Here is a 22,592-nt window from a genome sequence, read left to right on the forward strand (position 1 = left end):
ACGATAAGCACTGAAAATAAATTGATATGATATTTACAGGTACCACCTAAAACTTTCACTGGTGTGGTTTATCAGAACACTTACATGGCAAACTTCTTATTGAGAAAACATATAGTTGTAATTATATATTTAATATATCTTTGCAAAGATTTATGGAATATAAAAAGGAAAGAGGCTGGATTTTTAAAGATTATTTATTTATTTATTTATTCATTTATTTATATTTGTTGATGAGGTAGATATATATATATATAGAGAGAGTGTGAGCATAAGCAGGGGGAGTGGCAGGCAGAAGGAGAGGGAGAAGCAGTCTCCCCAGCGAGAATGGAGCCCAACTTGGGACTCGATTCCAGGACCCTGGGATCATGACCTGAGCCAAAAGCAGATGCTTAACTGCCTGAGCCATCCAGGCGTCTCAAGAGGTTAGATTTTTTTAAGGATATGTTATACTCAATTATTAACATCATTTTTTGGATCAATTTTGCCAGGAAAAAGATTGCTAAAATAATTTATTTTAAAATTATCCAAAATTTCTTTTTTTATTATTATGATATGTTAGTCACCATATGCTATATCATTAGTTTTTGATGTAGTGCTCCATGGTTCATTGTTTGTGTATAACACCCTGTGCTCCATGCAATATATGCCCTCCTTAATACCCATCACTGGGCTAACCCATCCCCCCACCACCCTTCCCGCTAAAACCCTAAGTTTCTTTCCCAGGGTCCATGGTCTCTCATGGTTCCTCTCCCCTTCTGTTTTCCACCCCTTCATTTTTCCCTTCCTTCTCCAACCAATCTCCCTTACTATTTCTTATGTTCCATAAAGTAGTGAAACCATATGATAATTGTCTTTCTCTGCTTGACTTATTTCACTTGGCATAATGTCCTCCAGTCCCATACATCTTGCTGCAAATATTGGGTGATCATTCTTTCTAATGGCTGAGTAATATTCCATTGTATATATGGACCATATTTTATCAATTTGTTAATTTAATGAATGATTCATCATACTTTCTCCCCCCCCCTGCTATCACTCTCTTTACAGTAAAAAGAGACAAATATGGAAAGAGGCAATTGGACATTGGTGACTGAGTTTATTCTTGTGGGGATACCAACAACCAGAGCCCTTGGGGGCCTCCTGTTCTTGATTTTTTTATTGGCCTATTTGGTGACAGTCCTTGGAAACACCCTCATCATTACCCTGATTCTCCTGGATTACAGGCTACATTCACCCATGTATTTCTTCCTCAGCAATCTCTCTTTCAGTGAAGTATTAACTACCACCTGTGCTGTTCCCAAGATGCTGGCAGGCTTCCTGTCAGAGAGAAAGACCATTTCATTTGGTGGATGCTTCACCCAGCTGTATTTCTACTTCCTTTCTGGATGCACGGAGTTCATTATTTTTGCAGTCATATCCTATGATCGCTATGTGGCCATTTGCAGCCCCCTTCAGTACCCTACGATTATGACCAGCTCACTCTGTGTGCGTCTTGTTATCTTCTCATGGGTGGGCGGCTTTCTCCTCATTCTCCCATCCATTATCCTTAAGACTGGGCTTCCATACTGTGGCCCCAATGTGATCGATCACTTTTTCTGTGACAGTGCCCCCCTCCTCCACTTGGCCTGTGCTGACATCCGTGTCATTGAACTCTTGGACTTCCTCACCTCTCTTGTCCTGCTCCTCAGCTCCCTCTCCCTCACCGTGGTCTCCTATGTTTACATCATCTCCACCATTCTGAAGATACCCTCAAGACAAGGTCAACGCAAAGCCTTTGCCACCTGTGCCTCTCACTTCACTGTGGTTTCCATGGGCTATGGGATCTCCATTTTTATCTATGTCCGGCCCTCCCAGAAGAGCAGCTTGCATCTTAACAAGATCCTCTTTATCCTGTCTAGTGTCACCACACCACTCCTGAACCCCTTCATCTTCAGTCTAAGGAATGAAACCATGAAAGATGCACTGAAGGACAGCTTGGCCAAGGGCCAAAACTTCTTCCAGCAGATGAGGTCCAAGTGACATGATCTTTGAGAACCATCTTTACTCCTGGCATCCTCAACTTCATAAATGATTCCAGCTATGTCCCAATATGTATGTGAATTAATGAGAGTATGAGTTATGAAAGTATTTTAACTTGATAATAAAATATACTGGTTTCCTGTGCATGTTAGATTTTGAAGATTTTGTTTCAATAATTAAAGTTTTCATTCGTAGGTGGTAATAAAGGTAATGGTGAGTAGGAGTAATAGAAGTAGTCGTATTCACTAAAAACTCGATTTCAGATATCACTTGGATGGAAATGCATACATTATATATGATAGATATAGAAAAGAGCGGTTTTAGAACACTTTTGCACTCCAAACACATGCAGATACACAGGAATTACGCTTTGGAATGGGATTTAAATGTTTTAATGGGCTGAACATTTATCTTATGTTGGAATGACATACACATTACTAATTTTCTTTATTCTTCATTTCAATTCAATTTTATTTATGTCATTTCTATTTAGATTAAAAGCTTCTAAAGAAAGTATTTAAATATGTATATTTCCCACAGTTTCTTCAAGTACAAGTATTTCGTAATTCAGTGTTACTGTCAGGAAAATATACTACACTTACTTTAATGGAAGGTCTACACAACAGATGGTATTTAAGGAGCAAATGCATGGAAGGAGCAAGTAATGGATATGGATTTATCAAGGACAAAGAATGGAACATTTTCGCATAAGCCAGGAAATAATCATTTGGCTACTGGTAATATTAGAAATTCTGCTTTAGAACAAACCATGCTCACATACGCTCCAGGAAATTTTCTGTACATCCAAGCTGCTGATTAGAGATATCAGAGAAATGGGAAATTGAACATGAAGACAGATTCATATTAATTATCTTAATTGAAGAATAGAGGGGGAAAAGAAAGATGAGTATCACCAAAGGGAGCCTTGTCCCAATTTGCTTTGTTTCTTGTGTGCTTATGGTTCCAGAGTAGAAACAGGTGAACTATGGGCAAAAGTATGAAGAAATAGTGATGGAGTGTATGGTGACACCATGTAGAAGAAATGACAGGGGACATTAAAGTAATGCATAACTAAAAAATAAAAATAAAAAGTAAAATAATGTGTCATTAACCAAAAGGAAAAAAGAAAGGACAGGAAAGAATAAATTGAGGAAAAATAACAGTAGCAATCAGGATGAAGTGAAAATATGTAATCAGGTAAATTCCAAGCCTGAAACAGAAAATTAATTAAATACAAATGGAGTTAAAGCACCAAAACCAAAGAAAGGCAGAGCTTGTCAGTTGAATAAAAAAAAACTTGATTTACACAGTCTTCAAACATGGACTCTAAAAAAAGATCCACATAAAAAGTAAAGTGTAGAATAATGAAGAAATTCTATGGGAATGGTAAGCAAAGGGACAATGGAATAACCACTGCTATAAACCAAATACATTTCAAGGTAAACATCATTGCAAGAGGAAATCAAGAGTATTACATGATGGAAAAAGGAGACAGTTTTGAGAACATCATAATATTCCAAATTATGTAACAATGTAACAGAGCATCCAGTTCATGAAGCCAAAATTTATAGAACTGCAAGGAAAACTCACTGACCCATGATCCTAGTTAGAGAATTTAATATGATCTCTCGCAGTGATTGATAAACACTAAGTAATTATCAGTAAAAGATATCAGTAAGCATATAGAGCTTGTAAACACTATCAAACAATTTGATCCAACTAAACATTAAAACAACACACTATCTTCAGAATAGACTTTCTATTCATGGGGAGGAAAAAAATGTCCTATGCCCTCTTAGGGTCTCTGGCTAGTCCTAAAAATTAACTTGACATAAACGAGATTAATAGCATACACTTTTCACTGAATTTTTACACATAGATGAGAGACTTCAGGAGACACTGAAGACCTTAAGTAACAACCACAACAGGAAAATTCTATGTCTTTCCAAAAGGGAAAAATCCATTTCTGAAGAATTTGCAAAGCACAGGGTTTTGGGCTACAGGTAGTCAATGGTGAGGTATTAAGAAGATATGATTATACAGCCTTTTCAATCCTAAATCCTCTGTTTCTGGTGATGAGGATGTCTCCCTTCTTCCTGGTAAAGCAGTGCACCTTTCACACGGAGCTTTATCTCCATTTTACAGGAATAAAGGCATGGTCAGAGTGCCCTCTCTGCACCTGTTGTTTCTTAGTGCATTTAACTTAAAATAATCAACATGCCAAAGTGGCACAATCTGTAGTAACATACGCCTAATACCTTCAGACCCTTAGGAAGCGAATACAGAATGTTCAGGATAGACCACGGCTGATCTGCAAATTCATTTTCAATGTAGTTCAAACAAAATAAATCATATGATGCACATTTTCTAATACTGGATGTTAAATTATATTTCAAAAAATAATGGGACAATAGACATGTAGGGGACTCAAACGATTTCTTGAGAGAACGATGTTGGCCTAGAATGGTGTTGTGGCAATTAAAGAGCACGATGACAAGTATCAAGTATTTTAACATGGGAAGACATGTGACAGAATAAATTCAGGAGTAGGAAAAGAGAATGAGGCAGAGGTGGTGAAAATGTCTTCTGAACATCAAACAGCTTATAACGTAATTTGGCTTGATAAAGAAAAATGATAAAAACTTGATTAAAATATTTTTGATTGCAATTTAACAAAATAAAATAAATATTTCAATGAATACACAATTTTAAATGAATAAATTCTGTCAAATTATTTTTATGTCCCCCAAATCAGAAATAGTCTTAAAATACATTCGTGTATCATCCTGTTATAAAGTACATTAACTTATATGTAGGATAGCATAACCTCCTTCGTCAGACTCAGAAAATCATGGGTTCTGCCCGTTGTCTCAGCAAATCATTAACATTATCTCTTTTATCATCAATACTATCCCTATTAGGCAATAAAAATATGGTTATCTACCAAATAATACAATAAGTGCCACATTTGGTAATTAATTTCTTTTTTTTTTCTGTGTTAATGATTTTTTATTATATTATGTTAGTCACCATACAGTACATCCCCGGTTTCTGATGTAAGGCTCGATGATTCATTAGTTGTGTATAACACCCGGTGCACCATGCAATACGTGCCCTCCTTACTACCCATCACCGGTCTATCCCATTCCCCACCCCCCGCCCCTGAAGTCCTCAGTTTGTTTCTCATAGTCCATAGTCTCTCATGTTTCATTCCCCCTTCTGATTACCCCCCCTTTCTTTATCCCTTTCTTCCCCTACTGATCATCCTAGTTCTTATGTTCCATAGATGAGAGAAATCATATGATAGTTGTCTTTCTCTGCTTGACTTATTTCACTTAGCATTATCTCCTCCAGTGCTGTCCATGTTGTAGCAAATGTTGAGAACTCGTTCTTTCTGATAGCTGAGTAATATTCCATCGTATATATGGACCACAACTTCTTAATCCAGTCATCTGTTGAAGGGCATCTCGGCTCCTTCCACGATTTAGCTATTGTGGACATTGCTGCTATGAACATTGGGGTGCATATGGCCCTTCTCTTCACTACGTCTGTATCTTCGGGGTAAATACCCAGTAGTGCAATGGCTGGATCATAGGGTAGCTCAATTTTTAACTTTTTAAGGGACCTCCACACTGTTTTCCAGAGTGGCTGTACCAACTTGCATTCCCACCAACAATGTAGGAGGGATCCCCTTTCTCCACATCCTCTCCAACAATTGTTGTTTCTTGCCTTGTCTATTTTTGCCATTCTAACTGGCGTAAGGTGGTATCTCAGTGTGGTTTTGATTTGAATTTCCTTGATGGCTAATGATTTTGAAAATTTTTTCATGTGTCTGTTAGCCATTTGTATGTCTTCATTGGAAAAGTGTCTGTTCATATCTTCTGCCCATTTTTTGATTTGTTTATTTGTTTCTCGTGTATTGAGTTTGAGAAGTTCTTTGTAGATCTTGGATACCAGTCCTTTATCTGTAGTGTCATTTGCAAATATATTCTCCCATTCCGTGGGCTGCCTCTTAGTTTTTTCTGACTGTTTCCTTGGATGTGCAGAAACTTTTAATCTTGATGAAGTCCCATAAATTCATTTTATCTTTTATTTCTCTTGCCTTTGGGGATGTGTCATGAAAAAGGTTGCTTTGGCCGATGTCGTAGAGGTTGTTGCCTATGCTCTCCTCTAGAATTTTGATGGATTCCTGTCTCACATCGAGGTCTTTCATCCATTTGGAGTTTATTTTTGTGTATGGTGTGAGAGAGTGGTCAAGTTTTATTCTCTTGCATGTAGCTGTCCAATTTTCCCAGCACCATTTATTGAAGAGACTGTCTTTTTCCCACCGGATGTTTTTTCCTGCTTTATCAAATATTAGTTGCCCAAAGAGCCGAGGGTCCATTTCTGGGCTCTCTATTCTGTTCCATTGGTCTATGTGTCTGTTTTTGTGCCAGTACCATGCTGTCTTTGTGATCACAGCTTTGTAGTACAGCTCGAAATCCGGCATTGTGATGCCCCCAGCTTTGTTTTTCCTTTTCAACAGTTCCTTGGAGATTCGGGGCCTTTTCTGGTTCCATACAAATTTAAGGACTGTTTGTTCCAGTTCTTTGAAAAATGTCCTCGGTATTTTGATCGGGATAGCATTGAAAGTGTAGATTGCTCTGGGTAGCATGGACATTTTCACTATGTTAATTCTTCCGATCCATGAGCATGGAATATCTTTCCATCTTTTTATGTCTTCCTCAATGTCTTTCAAGAGTGATTTATAGTTTCTAGAATATAGGTCCTTTACGTCTCTGGTTAAGTTAATTCCAAGGTAACGTATGGTTTTTGGTGCTATTGTAAATGGGATGGATTCCCTAATTTCTCTTTCTTCAGTCTCGTTATTCGTGTATAGAAATGCAACTGATTTCTGAGCATTTATTTTGTATCCTGCCACGTTACTGAATTGGTCTATAACTTCTAATAGTTTGGGAGTGGCTTCTTTTGGGTTTTCCATATAGAGAATCATGTCATCTGCAAAGAGAGACATTTTGACTTCTTCTTTGCCAATTTGAATACCTTTGATCCCTTTTTGTCATCTGATTGCTGTTGCAAGGACTTCTAGTACTATGTTGAATAATAGTGGCGAGAGTGGGCATCCTTGTCGAGTTCCTGATCTTAAGGGAAAGGCTCCCAGCTTTTCCCCATTGAGAATAATATTTGCAGTAGGCTTTTCATAGATGGCTTTTATGAGATTGAGAAATGTACCTTCTATTCCTACACTCTGAAGGGTTTTAATCAGGAAAGGATGCTGTATTTTGTCAAATGCTTTTTCGGCATCGATTGAGAGGATCATATGGTTCCTGAGTCTTTTCTTGTTGATATGATGTATCACGCTGATTGATTTGCGAATATTGAACCTCGCTTGCATCCCAGGTATGAATCCCACTTGATCGTGATGGATAATCCTTTTAATGTACTGTTGGATTCTGTTAGCAAGTATCTTGTTGAGGATTTTGGCGTCCATATTCATTAGGGAAATCGGTCTGTAATTCTCCTTTTTGAGGGGGTCTTTGCCTGCTTTGGGGATCAAGGTAATATTGGCCTCATAGAATGAGTTTGGTAGCTTTCCTTCTGTTTCTATTTTTTTGAAATAGCTTTAGGAGAATAGGTATTATTTCTTCTTTGAATGTTTGGTAGAATTCCCCAGGAAAACCGTCCAGGCCTGGAGTTTTGTTATTTGGAAGGTTGTTTGTCACTGACTCAATTTCTTCATAATTAATTGGCCTGTTTAAGGAATCAATTTCTTCCGGTTTCAATCTTGGTAGTTTATAGGTTTCCAGGAAGGATTCCATCTCTTCCAGATTGCTTAGTTTATTGGCATATAGCTGTTGATAAAAATTTCTAATAATCCTTCCAATTTCAATGGTGCTTGTCGTGACCTCTCCTTTTTCATTCATAATTTTAATAATCTGGGTCCTTTCTCTTTTCTTTTGGATAAGTCTTGCCAGTGGTCTGTCAATTTTATTGATTTTCTCAAAGAACCAGCTTCTAGTCCTGTTGATCTGCTCTAATGTATTTCTGGTTTCTGCTTGATTGATTTCAGCTCTAATTTTGGTCAACTGCTTCCTCGTGCGTGGATTAGGCCTGTCCCTCTGTTGCTGTTCCAGCTTCTTGAGGTGAGAATATAAAAACTGCATTTTAGATTTTTCTATTCTTTTGAGTGAGGCTTGGATGGCTATGTATTTCCCCCTTAGGACTGCCTTTGCAGTATCCCATAGGTTTTGGACTGTTGTATTTTCATTCTCATTGGTCTCCATAAATTGTTTAATTTGATTTTTGATTTCCTGGTTTATCGAGTCATTCCTGAGCAGGATGGTTCTTAGTCTCCAAGTGTTTGAGTTTCTTCCAAATTTTTCCTTGTGGTTGAGTTCCAATTTCAGAGCGTTGTGGTCTGAGAATATGCAGGGGATAATTTCAATCTTTTGGTATCGGTTGAGACCTGTTTTGTGTCCCAGAACATGGTCTATTCTTGAGAATGTTCCATGGGCATTAGAATAGAATGAGTATTCTTTGGTTCTGGTGTGTAGTGTTCTATATATATCTATGAGGTCCAACTCGTCGAGTATGGCATTCAAAGCCTTTGATTCTTTGCTTAGTTTTTCCCAAGGTGTTCTGTCTATTTCTGAGAGTGGAGTGTTGAGGTCCCCTACTATTAATGTATTTTTATTTATATGTCTCTTTATTCTGGTTAAGAGTTGGCTTGTGTATCTTGCTGCTCCCCTGTTGGGGGCATATATATTTATAATTGTCATATCCACTTGTTGAATACTTCCCTTAAGAATAATATAGTGCCCTTCTGCGTCTCTAACTATAGTCTGTAGTTTAAAATCCAATTTATCTGATATGAGAATTGCTACCCCAGCTTTCTTTTGAGGTCCATTTGCGTGAAAGATGGTACTCCATCCCCTTACTCTCAGTCTGAATGCATCTTTGGGTTTGAAATGAGTCTCTTGTAGACAGCAAATGGATGGGTCATTTCTTTTTATCCAATCTGCAACCCTGTGCCTCTTTATGGGATGGTTCAAACCATTTACATTAAGACTGATTACTGAGAGATATGATTTTAATGTTGCCATGTTGCCAGTAAAGTCTTTGTTTGTATTGGCTGTGACTTTCTGTTCTGTATCACTCTTGGGGCCTTTTTACTTTTATAGAACCCCCCGTAATATCTCCTGTAGGGCTGGTTTCGTGGTTACAAAATTGGTTAGTGACTGGCGATTCTGAAATGTCTTTATTTCTCCATCAATATTGAATGAGAGCCTTGCTGGATAAAGGATCCTTGGCTGCATGTTTTTCTCTGAAAGAGCTTTAAATATGCTCCCCCAACCCTTTCTCTCATTCCAGGTCTGTGTAGACAGGTCTGACGTAATTCTGATGCTTTTGCCTTGGTACGTGAGAAATTCCTTTGCCCTGGCCACTTTCAATATTGTATCCTTGCATCTAATATTTGCGAAATGCACTATGACGTGACGTGGCGTAGGTTTGTCATGGTTGAGCTTGGGAGGGGTCCTCTCTGCCTCTTGGACATGAATGTTTGTTTCCCTTGCTAGATTAGGGAAGTTTTCAGCCACAATTTGTTCAAATATCTCTTCTAGACCTCTGTTTTTTTCCACCCCCTCGGGGATGCCGATGATTCTGACATTGGATCGTTTCATTGAGTCAGTAATCTCCCGTAACCTACATTCGTGGGCGTGGATTTTTTTAAGACCATCTTCTATTTTCATTTTTTCCTCTATTAACCCATCCTCCAATTCACTAACCCGTTCCTCTGCTTCTGCGACCCTGGCCGTCAGAGCCTCTAGTTTTGCTTGCATTTGGCTCATAGAATTTTTAATTTCTGTCAGATTCGCTCTCATTTCTGTCCTTAGGGATTCTATATTCTCAGTAACCTTTTCGTTAATAGTTTTTTCAATTCTACTCATCATTTTGACCATCGTTACTCTGAATTCCATTTCTGATAATTTGGTTACATCCATATCCATTATTTCTGTGGCAGAGGCCACAGACTCACTGTCTTTTCTTTGCTGGGGGGGGGGGGCTTCTCCTTCTTGTCATTCTGATGAAGAGAGGTTGTGGGGTTTCCAGAGCCCAAATTATTGACTGGGTCCCAGGCCGTGCCCCTTGTTTTATAGGGATCTTAGGGATGTGGGCTTCTTCTTTAAAGATTTTATTTATTTATTTATGTGGCAGCCAACCAGCGAGAGAGGGAACAGAAGCAGGGGAGTGGGAGAGGAAGAAGCAGGCTCCCAGCGGAGGAGCCCGATGAGGGACTCCTTTCCGGAGAACGCCGGGATCACGCCCTAAGCCGAAGGCAGGCGCTCAATGACTGCACCACCCAGGCGCCTCGGGTTGTGGGCTTCTTGATTTTTCAGCCTGCCTTCTGGGGGAGGGGCCTGCCGCGCCGATACTCAGGCAGCCCTGTTTGGGTAGAGTCTCGGTGTCCCCTGCGAGGGGGGATGGGGATGGGCACTCCCTGAGCCGGTATTTCCAGGCTTTTGTTCTCTGGCGGCTTTCCCTGGCGGTTGGCTATGCCTCTTCTGAGAGTCAGAGCAGCAGCGGCCAAATTTCAGCCTCTGTCACGGAACAGAAGGATTGCGGCCCGTTCTCTACTAATGTTCTGGCCACTTTAACTCTGTTTCTGTTGGTGCTGCTCAACCCTGCAGCGTCCCGGGATGTGGGCCCCACACCCGGCGTCCCAGCCCTCACTTCCAGGGCGGGCGCGTCTCTGTCCTTTGTGTTTCTAATGCCGCCAGCTGCCAGCCGCCCTGCGCGCGCTCCCGGATCTCCCGGTCTCAGTCTGGATCCAGTGAGCGCACCGGGATTCCGGTGTTCCGCGAGATGCTTGGTGGCACGCGTGCACCCGGCTCACGGTCTCAGTCTGCTGTTTTGTGGGTGCCGTCCGAGAGCCCCGCCCGCTCCCCCGTGCAAGTGGCTACCGCTTCCCGGTGCCCGAATGCGGCAGCTCCCTCCCCCTTCCGTTTATCTTCCAATATCTGTGCACAGTTTCATGGCTCCCCGCTTCGTACCTCAATACTCAGCGCTGGAGATGTTCATTTGTAGAGATCCAGATGCGTCTTCCTGCGTCTCAGTCTGGTTCCGTGGTTGTTTAGGCTGGTCTGGTACCTATCCAGCTCGACTCGGAGGACCGGCTGAAAACGGTGTCTCCTACTCCTCCGCCATCTTAACTCCAACCGTTTGGTAATTAATTTCTTAAACTCATTTGCCCCAGCCTTCCGATCTGCTGCTTTTGTTCAGCATAGGGAGTAAGAATTCTAGAGCAAGAACACTGAGTAGGAGACACCAGCCTTTATTACGCACATCCACACACCCACACACACACACAAACACATATCAACAAGCTAATAAAAATAAATATAAATAAAATAATAAAATAAAAAATAGCTCTTGTAGGACTCAAAATTCAAATTCAAAATCTACAGCAGTAGAGCGACCAGTATGAAATAACCACACAGAAAGGACAATTGGAAGACACCTGGAGATGTCCGGAAAAGGCTAGAAAGATGAAGGGAGAAGAGACCAGTATCAGCAATGCAGCAGTTGCCATTGTTAACCCCAGTGCCTTCCTCTGCAGTAGACCCTAACAGCCTTTGTTATTGTGGACCTCCGGAAACCCCACAACAGCTACAGACTCTCCATCACTTTCACAGCAGAGGACCATGTTGTGTTTGTCATCAGTCCACAGTTGCTTGCTTTGCAGAGGACATTGGCAGTTCTCATGTCTGAGGTAACCAGTTGTCATTGCTGGGAGATGCAGATCTGCTCCATCATCCCAGAAGGAACTGCTCTTGTGACACCCTGGGAAGAGGGCTGTGAATGTCCATAAACATGAGTATCCCATGAACCCCAAATTCTCAGCTCAACTGTGCATGCTTGAGTGCCAAACTCTAGCTCTATAACACCTCCTCATCTACCCATCCTCCAGACTTCAACTACACAGTTTCTCCTTATGTGCTCATGTTTCAGGCAGCACTACCAATTCCACTGCAAACTAGTCAGGGCCCCAGACTCCAGGACTATTGTCACTCTGTGAGCATCCATGCCCCAATCCCAGCTCTGTGGCTGCTTCACCCATCAGACACTGGTGCAACCACCACTGAGAAAATCTCAAACAAACAACCTATTTATGCCTTAAAGAACTAGAGAATGAACAATTTAAGCCCAAAGGTATCACAAGGAAGGAATAGCGAAGATCAGTAAAGCAATTAGTTAAATGGAGATGAGAAAAACAATAGAAAAATGAAATTGACAAAACTCTAGCTAGACTAAAAAAAAGGAATATGCAAATAAATAAAATCAGAATTGAAAGAGGAGACATGACAACTTACAGGGAAGATATACAAATGGATCATAAAAGACTGTTATGGATAGTTACATGCCAGCAAATTGGCTCACCTATAAGACTAAGAAAAACTCCTAGAAACATGTAACCTGCCAAGATTAAATCATGAGAAATTGAAAATCTGAGCATACAGATAACTAGTGATAGAGACTGAATTAGTGATCAAAAATCTCCCAACAACAAAGCCCAAGAAGAGTTCGATTCACTCGTGAATTCTACCAATCATGTCCAGAATAATTAGCATCAATGCTTCTCCAACTCCTCCAAAATATTGAAAAGGAAGAAATCCTTCAAAATCATTTTATCATGGCAGCACTGTATTTACACCAAACCCAAAAGCAGTCTACAAGAAAGGAAATTACAAGTTAATATGATTGATGAAAACAGATGCAGTATACACAACAAAATAGAAGCAAATAGAATTCACATCATATCAAATGAATCACACACCACAACCAATTAAAATACATCTCTGGAAAGCAAGAATGGTTTAAAATATGTAAACCAATAAATATGATTATCCATCCATGAAGGAGGAGGACATTTTGTGATTTGGACAACCTGAAAGAACCAGGAAGTCATTACATTAGATAAAACAAGCCAGAGATAGAAAGGCAAATAACACATGTATCAGTAAGATGTAGAATCTACAAATAGAGGGGCGCCTGGGTGGCACAGCGGTTAAGCATCTGCCTTCGGCTCAGGGCGTGATCCCGGTGTTATGGGATCGAGCCCCACATCAGGTTCCTCCGCTGTGAGCCTGCTCCTTCCTCTCCAACTCCCCCTGCTTGTGTTCCCTCTCTGGCTGGCTGTCTCTGTCTCTGTCGAATAAATAAATAAAATCTTTAAAAAAAAAAAAGAATCTACAAATAGAAACAGAAACAAAAAAAAGGAAAACTCAGAAAGTGAGAGTAGAATGGCAGATGTCAGGGGCTGGGAGGTGGGGGAAATGGGGATATATTGGTCAAAGGATACACATTTGGTGTTATTCAATGAAAAAATTCTGAGGCTATAATGTACAACATACCTAATATAGCTAATGTTACTATATTGCATAATTGAGGCTTGCTAAAAGAGTATTCTCAACCATTCTTCACCAAAAACAAATGAAAAATAAAACATTAATTGTGTGGCAATAAAATGGTAATTATCTTGACTGTGGTAATTATTTCACAACATAAATGTGTATATATATTATATATCAATCACATTGCAATATTTAAAAATATATAAAATATATATATTTGTCAATTATATCTCATTAAGCATAATTAAAACAAATATATAGATATAGATGATATAGATATGCATTGTTCTCCTTGAGCTGAGAATCTTCTCTTCAAATATGTGTGGTGTGCATGTGTGTGTACATGTTTGCATTTATTATTTGGGGGACCATTCAAATGCTTTATGGCTATTCTTACAAAAAGTTGCTCTAGGTATCCTTTCTTGCTTTTCCCAGTTTTACTGAGATATAACTGACATATAACACTTGTAAGCTTAGGGTGTGTAGTATGATTATTTGATATACTTACATATCGCAAAACAGTAAGTTTGGTTAACACCATACTTTACTTCACATAATTAACCTTCTTTCTAAAATCTTAGTGTTTAATCAGTAAAGATATTGAGCCTCACAGGAACTAACTTATGTCACTCATCTTAAACCTCAACTTAGTATCAGTACTTGCTCTCAGAGTAGACATACTCATCAAAAGTTGGAATCACATTCCTGACCCCCCAGATTCAAGTGGAAGGAAGAGCCATGGAAATTTTACCTTACTTCAAACTGAAAGAAGAAGAAACAAAAAACCTGAAGACATTGATAACCAGGAAAGGAACTTAATCAGTATTAAAGATCTCCCATTTGGGAATCTGGGTGTTCCAGTCAGTTAAGCAGCCCACTCGAATTTGTCTCAGATCATGATCTCCCTGTCCTGGGATCTAGCTCCATGCTCAGTGGCGAGTCTGCTTGAGGATTCTCTCTCACCCTCTCCTTCTGCCCCTCTCCCTGTTCATGCTCTCTCTCTCAAATAAAAAGAAATAAATCTTTTTACAAAATCTACTAATAAATGAGAGTCCAGGGTCACATGGTTTCACAGGCAAATTCTACCAAACTTTTTTTTTAAAACTTATTTTATTTAGATTTAATTAGTTCATGTATAGTGTATTATTAATTTCAAGTGTAGAGTCCAGTAATTCATCAGCTGCACATAACACTCAGTGTTATATCACATCAAATCTATCTATCATCTATCTATCTATCATCTATCTATCTATCTATCTATCTATCTATCTATCTATCTATCTATCATCTATCATATATATATATATATATATATATATATATATATATATCATATTTTCTTTATCCATTCATCAGTTTATGGAAATTTGGGCTCTTTCTATAACTCGGCTATTCTTGATAGTGCTGCTATAAACATTGGGTTGTGCAATCCCTTTGGATCAGGCTTTTTGTAACTTTTGGGTAAATGCCTAGTAGTGCAATTGCTGTGTCATTGGATAGTTCCATTTTTAACTTTTTGAGGAACCTCCATACTGTTTTCCTGAGTGGCTACAACAGTTTGCCTTTCCACCAACAGTGTTAACAGGGTTCCCCATCCACTTCATCATAGCTAACACATATTATTTCTTCTGTTGTAAATTTTAGCCATTCTGACAGTTGTGAGGTGATACTTCATTGTAGGTGTGATTTCTATTTCCCTGATAATGAGTGATGTTAGCATCTTTTCATGTGACTGTTACCCATTTGCATGTTTTCTCTGGAAAAATTTCTACTCATATTTTCTGCCCATGTTTTAACTGGATCATTTGTTTTGGGGGTATAATGCTATTCTTATAACTTCAAACCTTCTGCTTCTACTCACATTTGTACTCAGCATGAATGCATAAGCAAGCATCTTCACCCCAAGAAAGTGAAACAGAGATAAGAATCCTTCCTCCAATTTTTTTTCTCAGCGTTTTCTAGTTCCAGAATTCTGTTAGTTTATAATTTTCATTCACATCCTAATTACTGCAGTTTAACCTAAAGGGGTTTATGCATTTAAATATTTTTCATTATCTTATGAGATTGAGGGGCGTATTTTTTTAATCATCAGTTAATTCAAAAGTCTGCTGTAGAAATGGTGAGCGATGACGTCATACTTGAACATTTCTTAAGCTTTCCAGCATTGTACATCTTTATGGCATTGGCACTTCATAATGATTCTCTTTGAAGTTTTGTTGTATAACACCCTTTAACTTTTTCCCCCTTATCTATGTTCTCCTCTACCACTTTCTCCACTTAGTAATCTAATTTCTGTTCATAAATTTAAAGACCTTGAACTCTGACCCTTCTAGTTAACTTAAATTCTACATTTATTTGTTCTCTTAAATTCATTACATGCACACTTGGTTTTTCCTTAGGCACCTAAAATCACATCTTTATAGAATAGTGTTACATTTCTTTTCCAAATATAGTATGTTTCTCACATCATTCACCAGTCCATTTATTAATCCATTCATACTGTCCTTACTGAGGTGGTGTTACAGGAAATGGGCTTGATATTTAAGATGCAATATTAATAGAGGAAACACGGTTCAAGATCCCCTTTAAAGTTTAGCTTATTTATTGGATACCTGGGTGGCTCGGTTGTTAAGCATCTGCCTTGGCTCAGGTCATGAGCCCAGAGTCCTAGAATCGAAATCCACATCAATCTCCATGCACTGCATGAAGCCTGCTTCCTCCTCTCCCACTCGCCCCTGCTTGTGCTCCCTCTCTTGCTGTCTCTCTCTCTCTGTCAAATAAATAAATAAATAAAGTTTATCTTCTTTGGGAAAGCTGATATTACAAATTAATGCAAATATTATGCCTTACAAATAGAATAAAAGTATAATGCACTTGCATAGAGACTACTGTAGCTAAGAATCTGGTTATGCCCTTCAGCAGATGACTGGATTAAGAAGATGTGGTCGGGGGGTGCCTGGGTGGCGCAGTCGTTAAGCGTCTGGCTTTGGCTCAGGGCGTGATCCCGGCGTTCCGGGATCAAGTCCCACATCGGGCTTCTCCGCTGGGAGCCTGCTTCCTCTCCCACTCCCCTGCTGTGTTCCCTCTCTCGCTGGCTGCCTCTCTGTCACATAAATAAATAAAATCTTAAAAAAAAAAAAAAGATGTGGTCCGTATATATGATGGAATATTACTCAGCCATCAAAAAGAATGATTTCTGAACATTTGCTGCAACATGGACAGGACTGGAGGAGACAATGCTAAGCGAAATAAGTCAAGCAGAGAAAGACAATTATCATATGGTTTCACTCATTTATGGAACATAAGAAGTAGGAAGATCAGTAGTAGAAGAAAGGGAAGAAGAAAGGGGGGGGGGTAAACAGAAGGGGGAATGAACCATGAGAGACTATGGACTCTGAGAAACAAACTGATGGCTTTAGAGAGGAGGGAGGTGAGGAATTGGGATAGGCCGGTGATGGGTATTAAGGAGGGCACGTATTGCATGGTGCAGTGGGTGTTATACGCAACTAATGAATCATCGAACTTTACATCAAAAACCAGGGATGTACTGTATGGTGACTAACATAATATAATAAAAAAAAACATTTAAAAAAATCTGGCTATGTTTATAGAAGAAAGATTTATTCAGGTCATGTGAGGATTTAGACTGCTAAACGTGGTAAAATGTAGTGAGAAAATTCCAGGCAAGGGGCGCCTGGGTGGCACAGCAGTTAAACGTCTGCCTTCGGCTCAGGGCGTGAACCTGGCATTATGGGATCGAGCCCCACATCAGGCTCCTCCGCTGGGAGCCTGCTTCTTCCTCTCCCACTCGCCCTGCTTGTTTTCCCTCTCTTGCTGGCTGTCTCTATCTCTGTCAAATAAATAAATAAAATCTTTTTAAAAAAAAGAAAAAGAAAATTCCAGGCAAAGAGTAATTAGATGTACTAACTATACCTTGAAAATTTTAAAGATATTTTGTAAAGAGCTAAAACAAATTTCAATATAGATGGCAAGGGGAATGAGACAGAAAATAAGGACCTAGAAGAAAGAGAAAATGATTACAAAAGGCTACCAAAATTTTATAATTCATCCTAGATAATATAAAATTTAGCAAATTATTTGATAAGGATAGTTTATTAAACATTGAAAGGAAGAACAGATTATCATGGCTTTTTATCTGAATTACCAAATATCTGCATGAATGGAAACCATCAGTCTATTGATTAGGGTAACGTTTAAGTATAGATTCTGTTTCTATATATAACCACTTCTCTTACCTGTAAAAAGATAATTTGTCATAATGAAATATTGTGAGAGAACACCATTCAAACATTTTGGTTTTCCCTCCCTTCCCCTATGATCCTCTGCATTATTTTTTATGCTGGTTAATTGAATTTAAATAAAAAAATTTTAAAAATGAAACAAACTTTTCTTTTTTTCTGGTTTCTATCATTTTTTATAAGATTTTTTTTTTAATTTAAAATCTATTAGGGGCAACTGGTGACTCAGATGGTTAAGCATATGCCTTTGGCTCAGGTCATGATCCTGGGATCAAGCCCCTGCATCATGGACTCCTTGTTCAGTGGGGAGCCTGCTTCTTCCTCTCCCTCTCCCCCTTTCCCTACTGGTGCTCTTTCTCTCTCTCTCACTCAAATACATAAATAAAACATTTAAAAAATAAAAAATAATAAAATCATTTAATTAATATATTATGTATTATTAATTTCAGAGGTAGAGGTAGTGATTCATCAGTTCCATATTCAAACATTTCTTAAGTATAGAAATACATTTTCTATACTCTATATCCAAAAACACAAATTAACATATGTGTAAATTTTTTAAACACATTTATGTCTTTTCACTCTGACTAAATTATAACCTCTGATGCAAGCATCATTTCTCAGTAACTCAGAATATGTGTAAGTACTCAATACATTTTAATAATTTACATTGAAATAATAATTTATAATATATAAGTTCAAATTTCAATACCTTTTAACACCTTATATGGTTTGTCTTATATGAATTATATAAACTAAATACCACAAATGAGCAATAACATCACATTGCTCATATTATTGTTAAAAGGGTGAGAGAGATAATATATGGAAAAATTTTTAACAACACTCCTAATACATAAATATTCAAAAATTACAAATATTTATGCTAATTATAATGATGTTGAAATTACCAACTTTTTTCCTAACTCAATAACAGTAAATTGCACTGTATACTTTTATTAATTAACTTAGGGATATGATCTTAGAAATTTCATAGTCTTAATTTTCTGTCCTACAAGGCAAGGGGAGAAGACCCATCCTTCCCAGACTAAGCTGTTATAAACTATTCTATAGTCATCAATATATTCTACACCCCTTCATTCCCAAAATTCTAAGACTGTCAGGAAAAGCAACCAACAACCAAAACAGCAACAACAACAACAACAGTAACTGATTTATAGAAGTGATTCCAACTATGGATCTCATCCAAACCATGTAGCTTAACAAGGGAGACACCTTGTTCAATTCTAAAAAGATTAATGTAAACATTAATACAAAGTGTGAGGCATACCTCAGCAGGTAAGTAGAGATGTCACAATACAGTGAACCCTTGAATATTTTGTCTTATTTTTTTAATGATATGTTCTCCTCTCTAGCTCAATTTATTGTAAGAATACTGTATATAATACATAGAACATGCAGGATATGTGTTAATCACTGTTTATGGTATCAGTAAGGCTTTCTGTCAATTTTTGTCCACTAGGAGTTAAGCTTTTGGGTAGTCAAAACTTATAATAGATTATGAATTGCAAGAGGGATCTACACCTCTAATGCCTGCTTTGTTCACCGGTCAACTGTATTATTTTCTTAAAACTGTTTTTTTTCACTCATTTATTGTTTTCTCATCCTCCCCATTACTATTTCTTCCTCTCTCCCCCCCTTTCTTTCTTTTAGCTGAAGAATTATGCAAAATTTTGCAGTTAACCAAATGGGCCTTGAAGTGTCTTCACTTGATGGTTCAGTTCCTGCCATTCCTTCAGCTTTCAGTCTTTCTCATAGTGCTCTCAAGGTGCCCATTGTTTCTCAAATTCAAACCACTTTTTATTTAGCTACACCCTTTACCCTTTAGTCCAAAATCGTCTTTTCCTTCTCCAAATGTGTCACATTTTCTTTCCTTTGGCATAATATTAGACAATCTGATTAAAGTTCTTCACATTATGTCAACATATTAAAAATGTGATGTCTTGATAATTACTTTTAATTCATGTGATACAATTCTAAATGATCATTTTAAGGCATCACAGAGAAAATACCAACTTGGATCCAAAATGATGGCATTTAAGCTTTTCATTTTTAATTGCATATGTCAGAAAGTCATTACTGTCCCTGGTCCATTAAATGTATAATAATGAAATGAATGAAAGAAGGAATTGAAATTTTTATCCAGAAAGAACAGCAAACCTAAGTCAGAACACCCAGAATATTATCTCATTTCTACCACTGAACCTCTGTGGACCCTGACAAATTTTAGCTCACCACTCCAAGCCTCACTCATAGGTTTAGAAAAGAAAAATAATAAAACATTCGTTTAAAATTAGCTCTCAAGGGGTGCCTGGGTGGCACAGCGGTTAAGCATCTGCCTTTGGCTCAGGGCGTGATCCCGGCATTATGGGATCGAGCCCCACATCAGGCTCCTCCGCTAGGAGCCTGCTTTTTCCTCTCCCACTCCCCCTGCTTGTGTTCCGTCTCTCGCTGGCTATCTCTATCTCTGTCAAATAAGTAAATAAAATCTTTAAAAAAATAAAATAAAAAATAAAAAATAAAATTAGCTCTCAAGCATCTCTTAATATTGAACTTCTATGTGTCTTGTAATATGGGATATGAAATATCTTGTGACACTTAACCTGTGCTTTTTGTCCTGAATCACCTAGATATAAGGAGCAATATACATACTCCCAGATAATCAGCTCAGAGACTAAGTAAAAAGTCTCTTCTCTGCACCATGTTGCTGTTTGTTTATTTGTTTGTATATTCCTGCAAATTCTAGTATGAAGTAGGCAATCTATTGCAGGAGCTGCTTCTTTCAGCAGGCAAAATTCAGAAGTTCAATATTTTTAAACTGCTTGCTAACCATATACTCTCTCTGACTGAATTCTAAGATAAACAGTAAATAGTGATCAATTAAGTTATATTTCAGCCTCTCCCTAACGCTTGTAAGACCTGTGATAATCTCATGCACTCTGGAGCCTGATATCTTACAAAGATTACATTACACTGATTTCATATTGTTAGAAACTGATTTGGTAATGTGGAGGCTGGAGCCTGTGAGCCAGGAGTCATGAACATTTTGGAAAATATTTCTGTTATGTAATTGTGTTCACTGATTTTTGAATAATTTCATTCCATATGTAAAATAATATACTTAGCTCAAAAAGTGCCTTTTAAAAAATTATGTAGAATTAAATTTTACTAAAACTCTGTTAGCATCTCAAAAAATACCATTACATCCTTGATGGATTAGTGACACACAATAAGGGATCTATTTCAGAGGGAGATTGGACAAGAGTCTGTTTCATGTTACTTGATCCATTGTTCAGTTCCCTACACTTAAAGGAGTCTCAAGTGCTTTCCCAAATCATAATTACCACAATCTTAATGTGGAATTGATTTTGCTGTAATAAGTAAGTGTCACCCTCAGCACTAAATCTTGTAGAGTTTATCTCAGTAGATATTTATAAACTGAAAATAAGTGTATTTGTCTGCATTAATCAATCCTTGGCGACAACAGCAGCAAAAAATAGTTATGAATATTGACAAGGTTTATCCAGGGTTAAGATGCAAGTTCTTATAAAAGAACTATCTGTTATTCCAGGTTAAACTGGGGACATTATGGATTATAGGAACAAGACCAGAGTCACTGAATTCATTCTTCTAGGGTTTCAGAATGAGAAAGAAGTAGAAATTCTTCTGTTTTCTGCATTCCTGCCCATGTACATGACATCTCTGATTGGCAACACCATGATCATCCTTTTGGTGTGTGGTGACTACTGTCTGCATTCACCCATGTATTTCTTTGTAGCCAACCTTTCCTTCCTTGAAGTTGCCATCACCTCCACAGTGGTGCCTAAGATGTTAGCTAACACATTTTCCCACACCAAGGCAATATCCTTCGTGGGATGTCTCACACAATCTATCTTCTACTTCCTTCTGGGATCCACAGAATTCTTCATCCTGGTTGTCATGTCATTTGATCGATATGTTGCCATCTGCAACCCACTGAGGTATGCCATCATCATGAACAGGCAGACACGTATAATGTTACTTCTGGGATCCTATTTAGGTGCATCTTTGTTAATGTTGGCGCCATCTATCTTAAGTGTCCCATTAATCTTTTGTGGGCCTAATAAATCCATCATTTCTTCTGTGACAGAGCCCCCATGCTACAGTTGGCCTGTACTGATATTGCTCTGGCTGAGCTGGCTGACTTTGTCTCCTCTGCTGTGTTGCTCTTGGGCTCCTTGCTCCTGACAGGAGTGTCTTACACCTACATTGTGATTACTATCCTTGGAATGCCCTCTGTGCAGGGGCGGCAGAAGGCCTTCTCTACTTGTGTTTCACATATTACAGTGGTTACACTTTATTACGGGAGCTCCATCTTCCTCTATGTTCATCCAAAGAAAGGCTGTGCAACAAGCATTAACAGATTTGCCACAGTGCTGAACACCCTTGTCACACCAATGTTGAACCCTTTCATCTACAGCCTTCGAAATGAGAAAGTCAAGGAATCCCTGAGAGGTGCTTCCAGGAAATACATAGGTATGCTAATAAATTTAAGACCTCAAAAATGATATTTTTACAGAATTCAATGACTTGCATGATTGCCAACAAAAACATTCTTCATGATGTAATTATGTAAATGTTTAAATTTTACATGAGAGAGAAACATATGTAAAGATACAGTCTTAAATATCATATATATATATATATATATATATGTAAAAAAATAACAACAACAATTTGGAAAGTCAGTGTGCCCTCTTGTTTAATTGGTTTTGATTTTGAAACAATGTTGTGTTGTGTTGTGTTGTGTTGTGTTGTATCATGGTCATGTGTTACTGTGTGAATTTGGTCCAAATATTTAACGTTTGGTTAGTCTTCTAAAATCTAAAATTAAAATAAT

General features: G+C 38.2%; 2 protein-coding genes across 2 annotated transcripts; both read left to right on the forward strand.

The window, feature by feature from the left end:
* Positions 1 to 1,062: 1,062 nt before the first annotated feature.
* On the forward strand, positions 1,063 to 2,019 carry LOC123780159 (olfactory receptor 6M1-like). The gene has a single exon (XM_045778946.2). It carries the CDS (start codon positions 1,063 to 1,065, stop codon positions 2,017 to 2,019), a length of 957 nt encoding a protein of 318 aa, XP_045634902.2.
* A 19,282-nt stretch (positions 2,020 to 21,301) lies between these two features.
* LOC123780160 (olfactory receptor 6S1-like) lies at positions 21,302 to 22,260 on the forward strand. The gene is made up of 2 exons (XM_045778947.2): positions 21,302 to 21,693; positions 21,843 to 22,260. The coding sequence occupies exons 1-2, from the start codon at positions 21,302 to 21,304 to the stop codon at positions 22,258 to 22,260; spliced, it is 810 nt and encodes a 269-aa protein (XP_045634903.2).
* Positions 22,261 to 22,592: the final 332 nt, after the last annotated feature.

This window comes from Ursus americanus, chromosome 5, assembly GCF_024610735.1.
Source record: "Ursus americanus isolate L20-20 chromosome 5, mUrsAme1.1.p, whole genome shotgun sequence".
NCBI classification, from domain to species: domain Eukaryota; kingdom Metazoa; phylum Chordata; class Mammalia; order Carnivora; family Ursidae; genus Ursus; species Ursus americanus.

Bases quoted from the DNA above. Each gene is read 5' to 3' on its own strand.
- LOC123780159 (XM_045778946.2), top strand. From the start codon at position 1,063: ATGGAAAGAGGCAATTGGACATTGGTGACTGAGTTTATTCTTGTGGGG.
- LOC123780160 (XM_045778947.2), top strand. From the start codon at position 21,302: ATGGATTATAGGAACAAGACCAGAGTCACTGAATTCATTCTTCTAGGG. The intron at 21,694-21,842 runs GTATGCCATCAT...CTTCTGTGACAG, and splicing joins GCCATCTGCAACCCACTGAG to AGCCCCCATGCTACAGTTGG.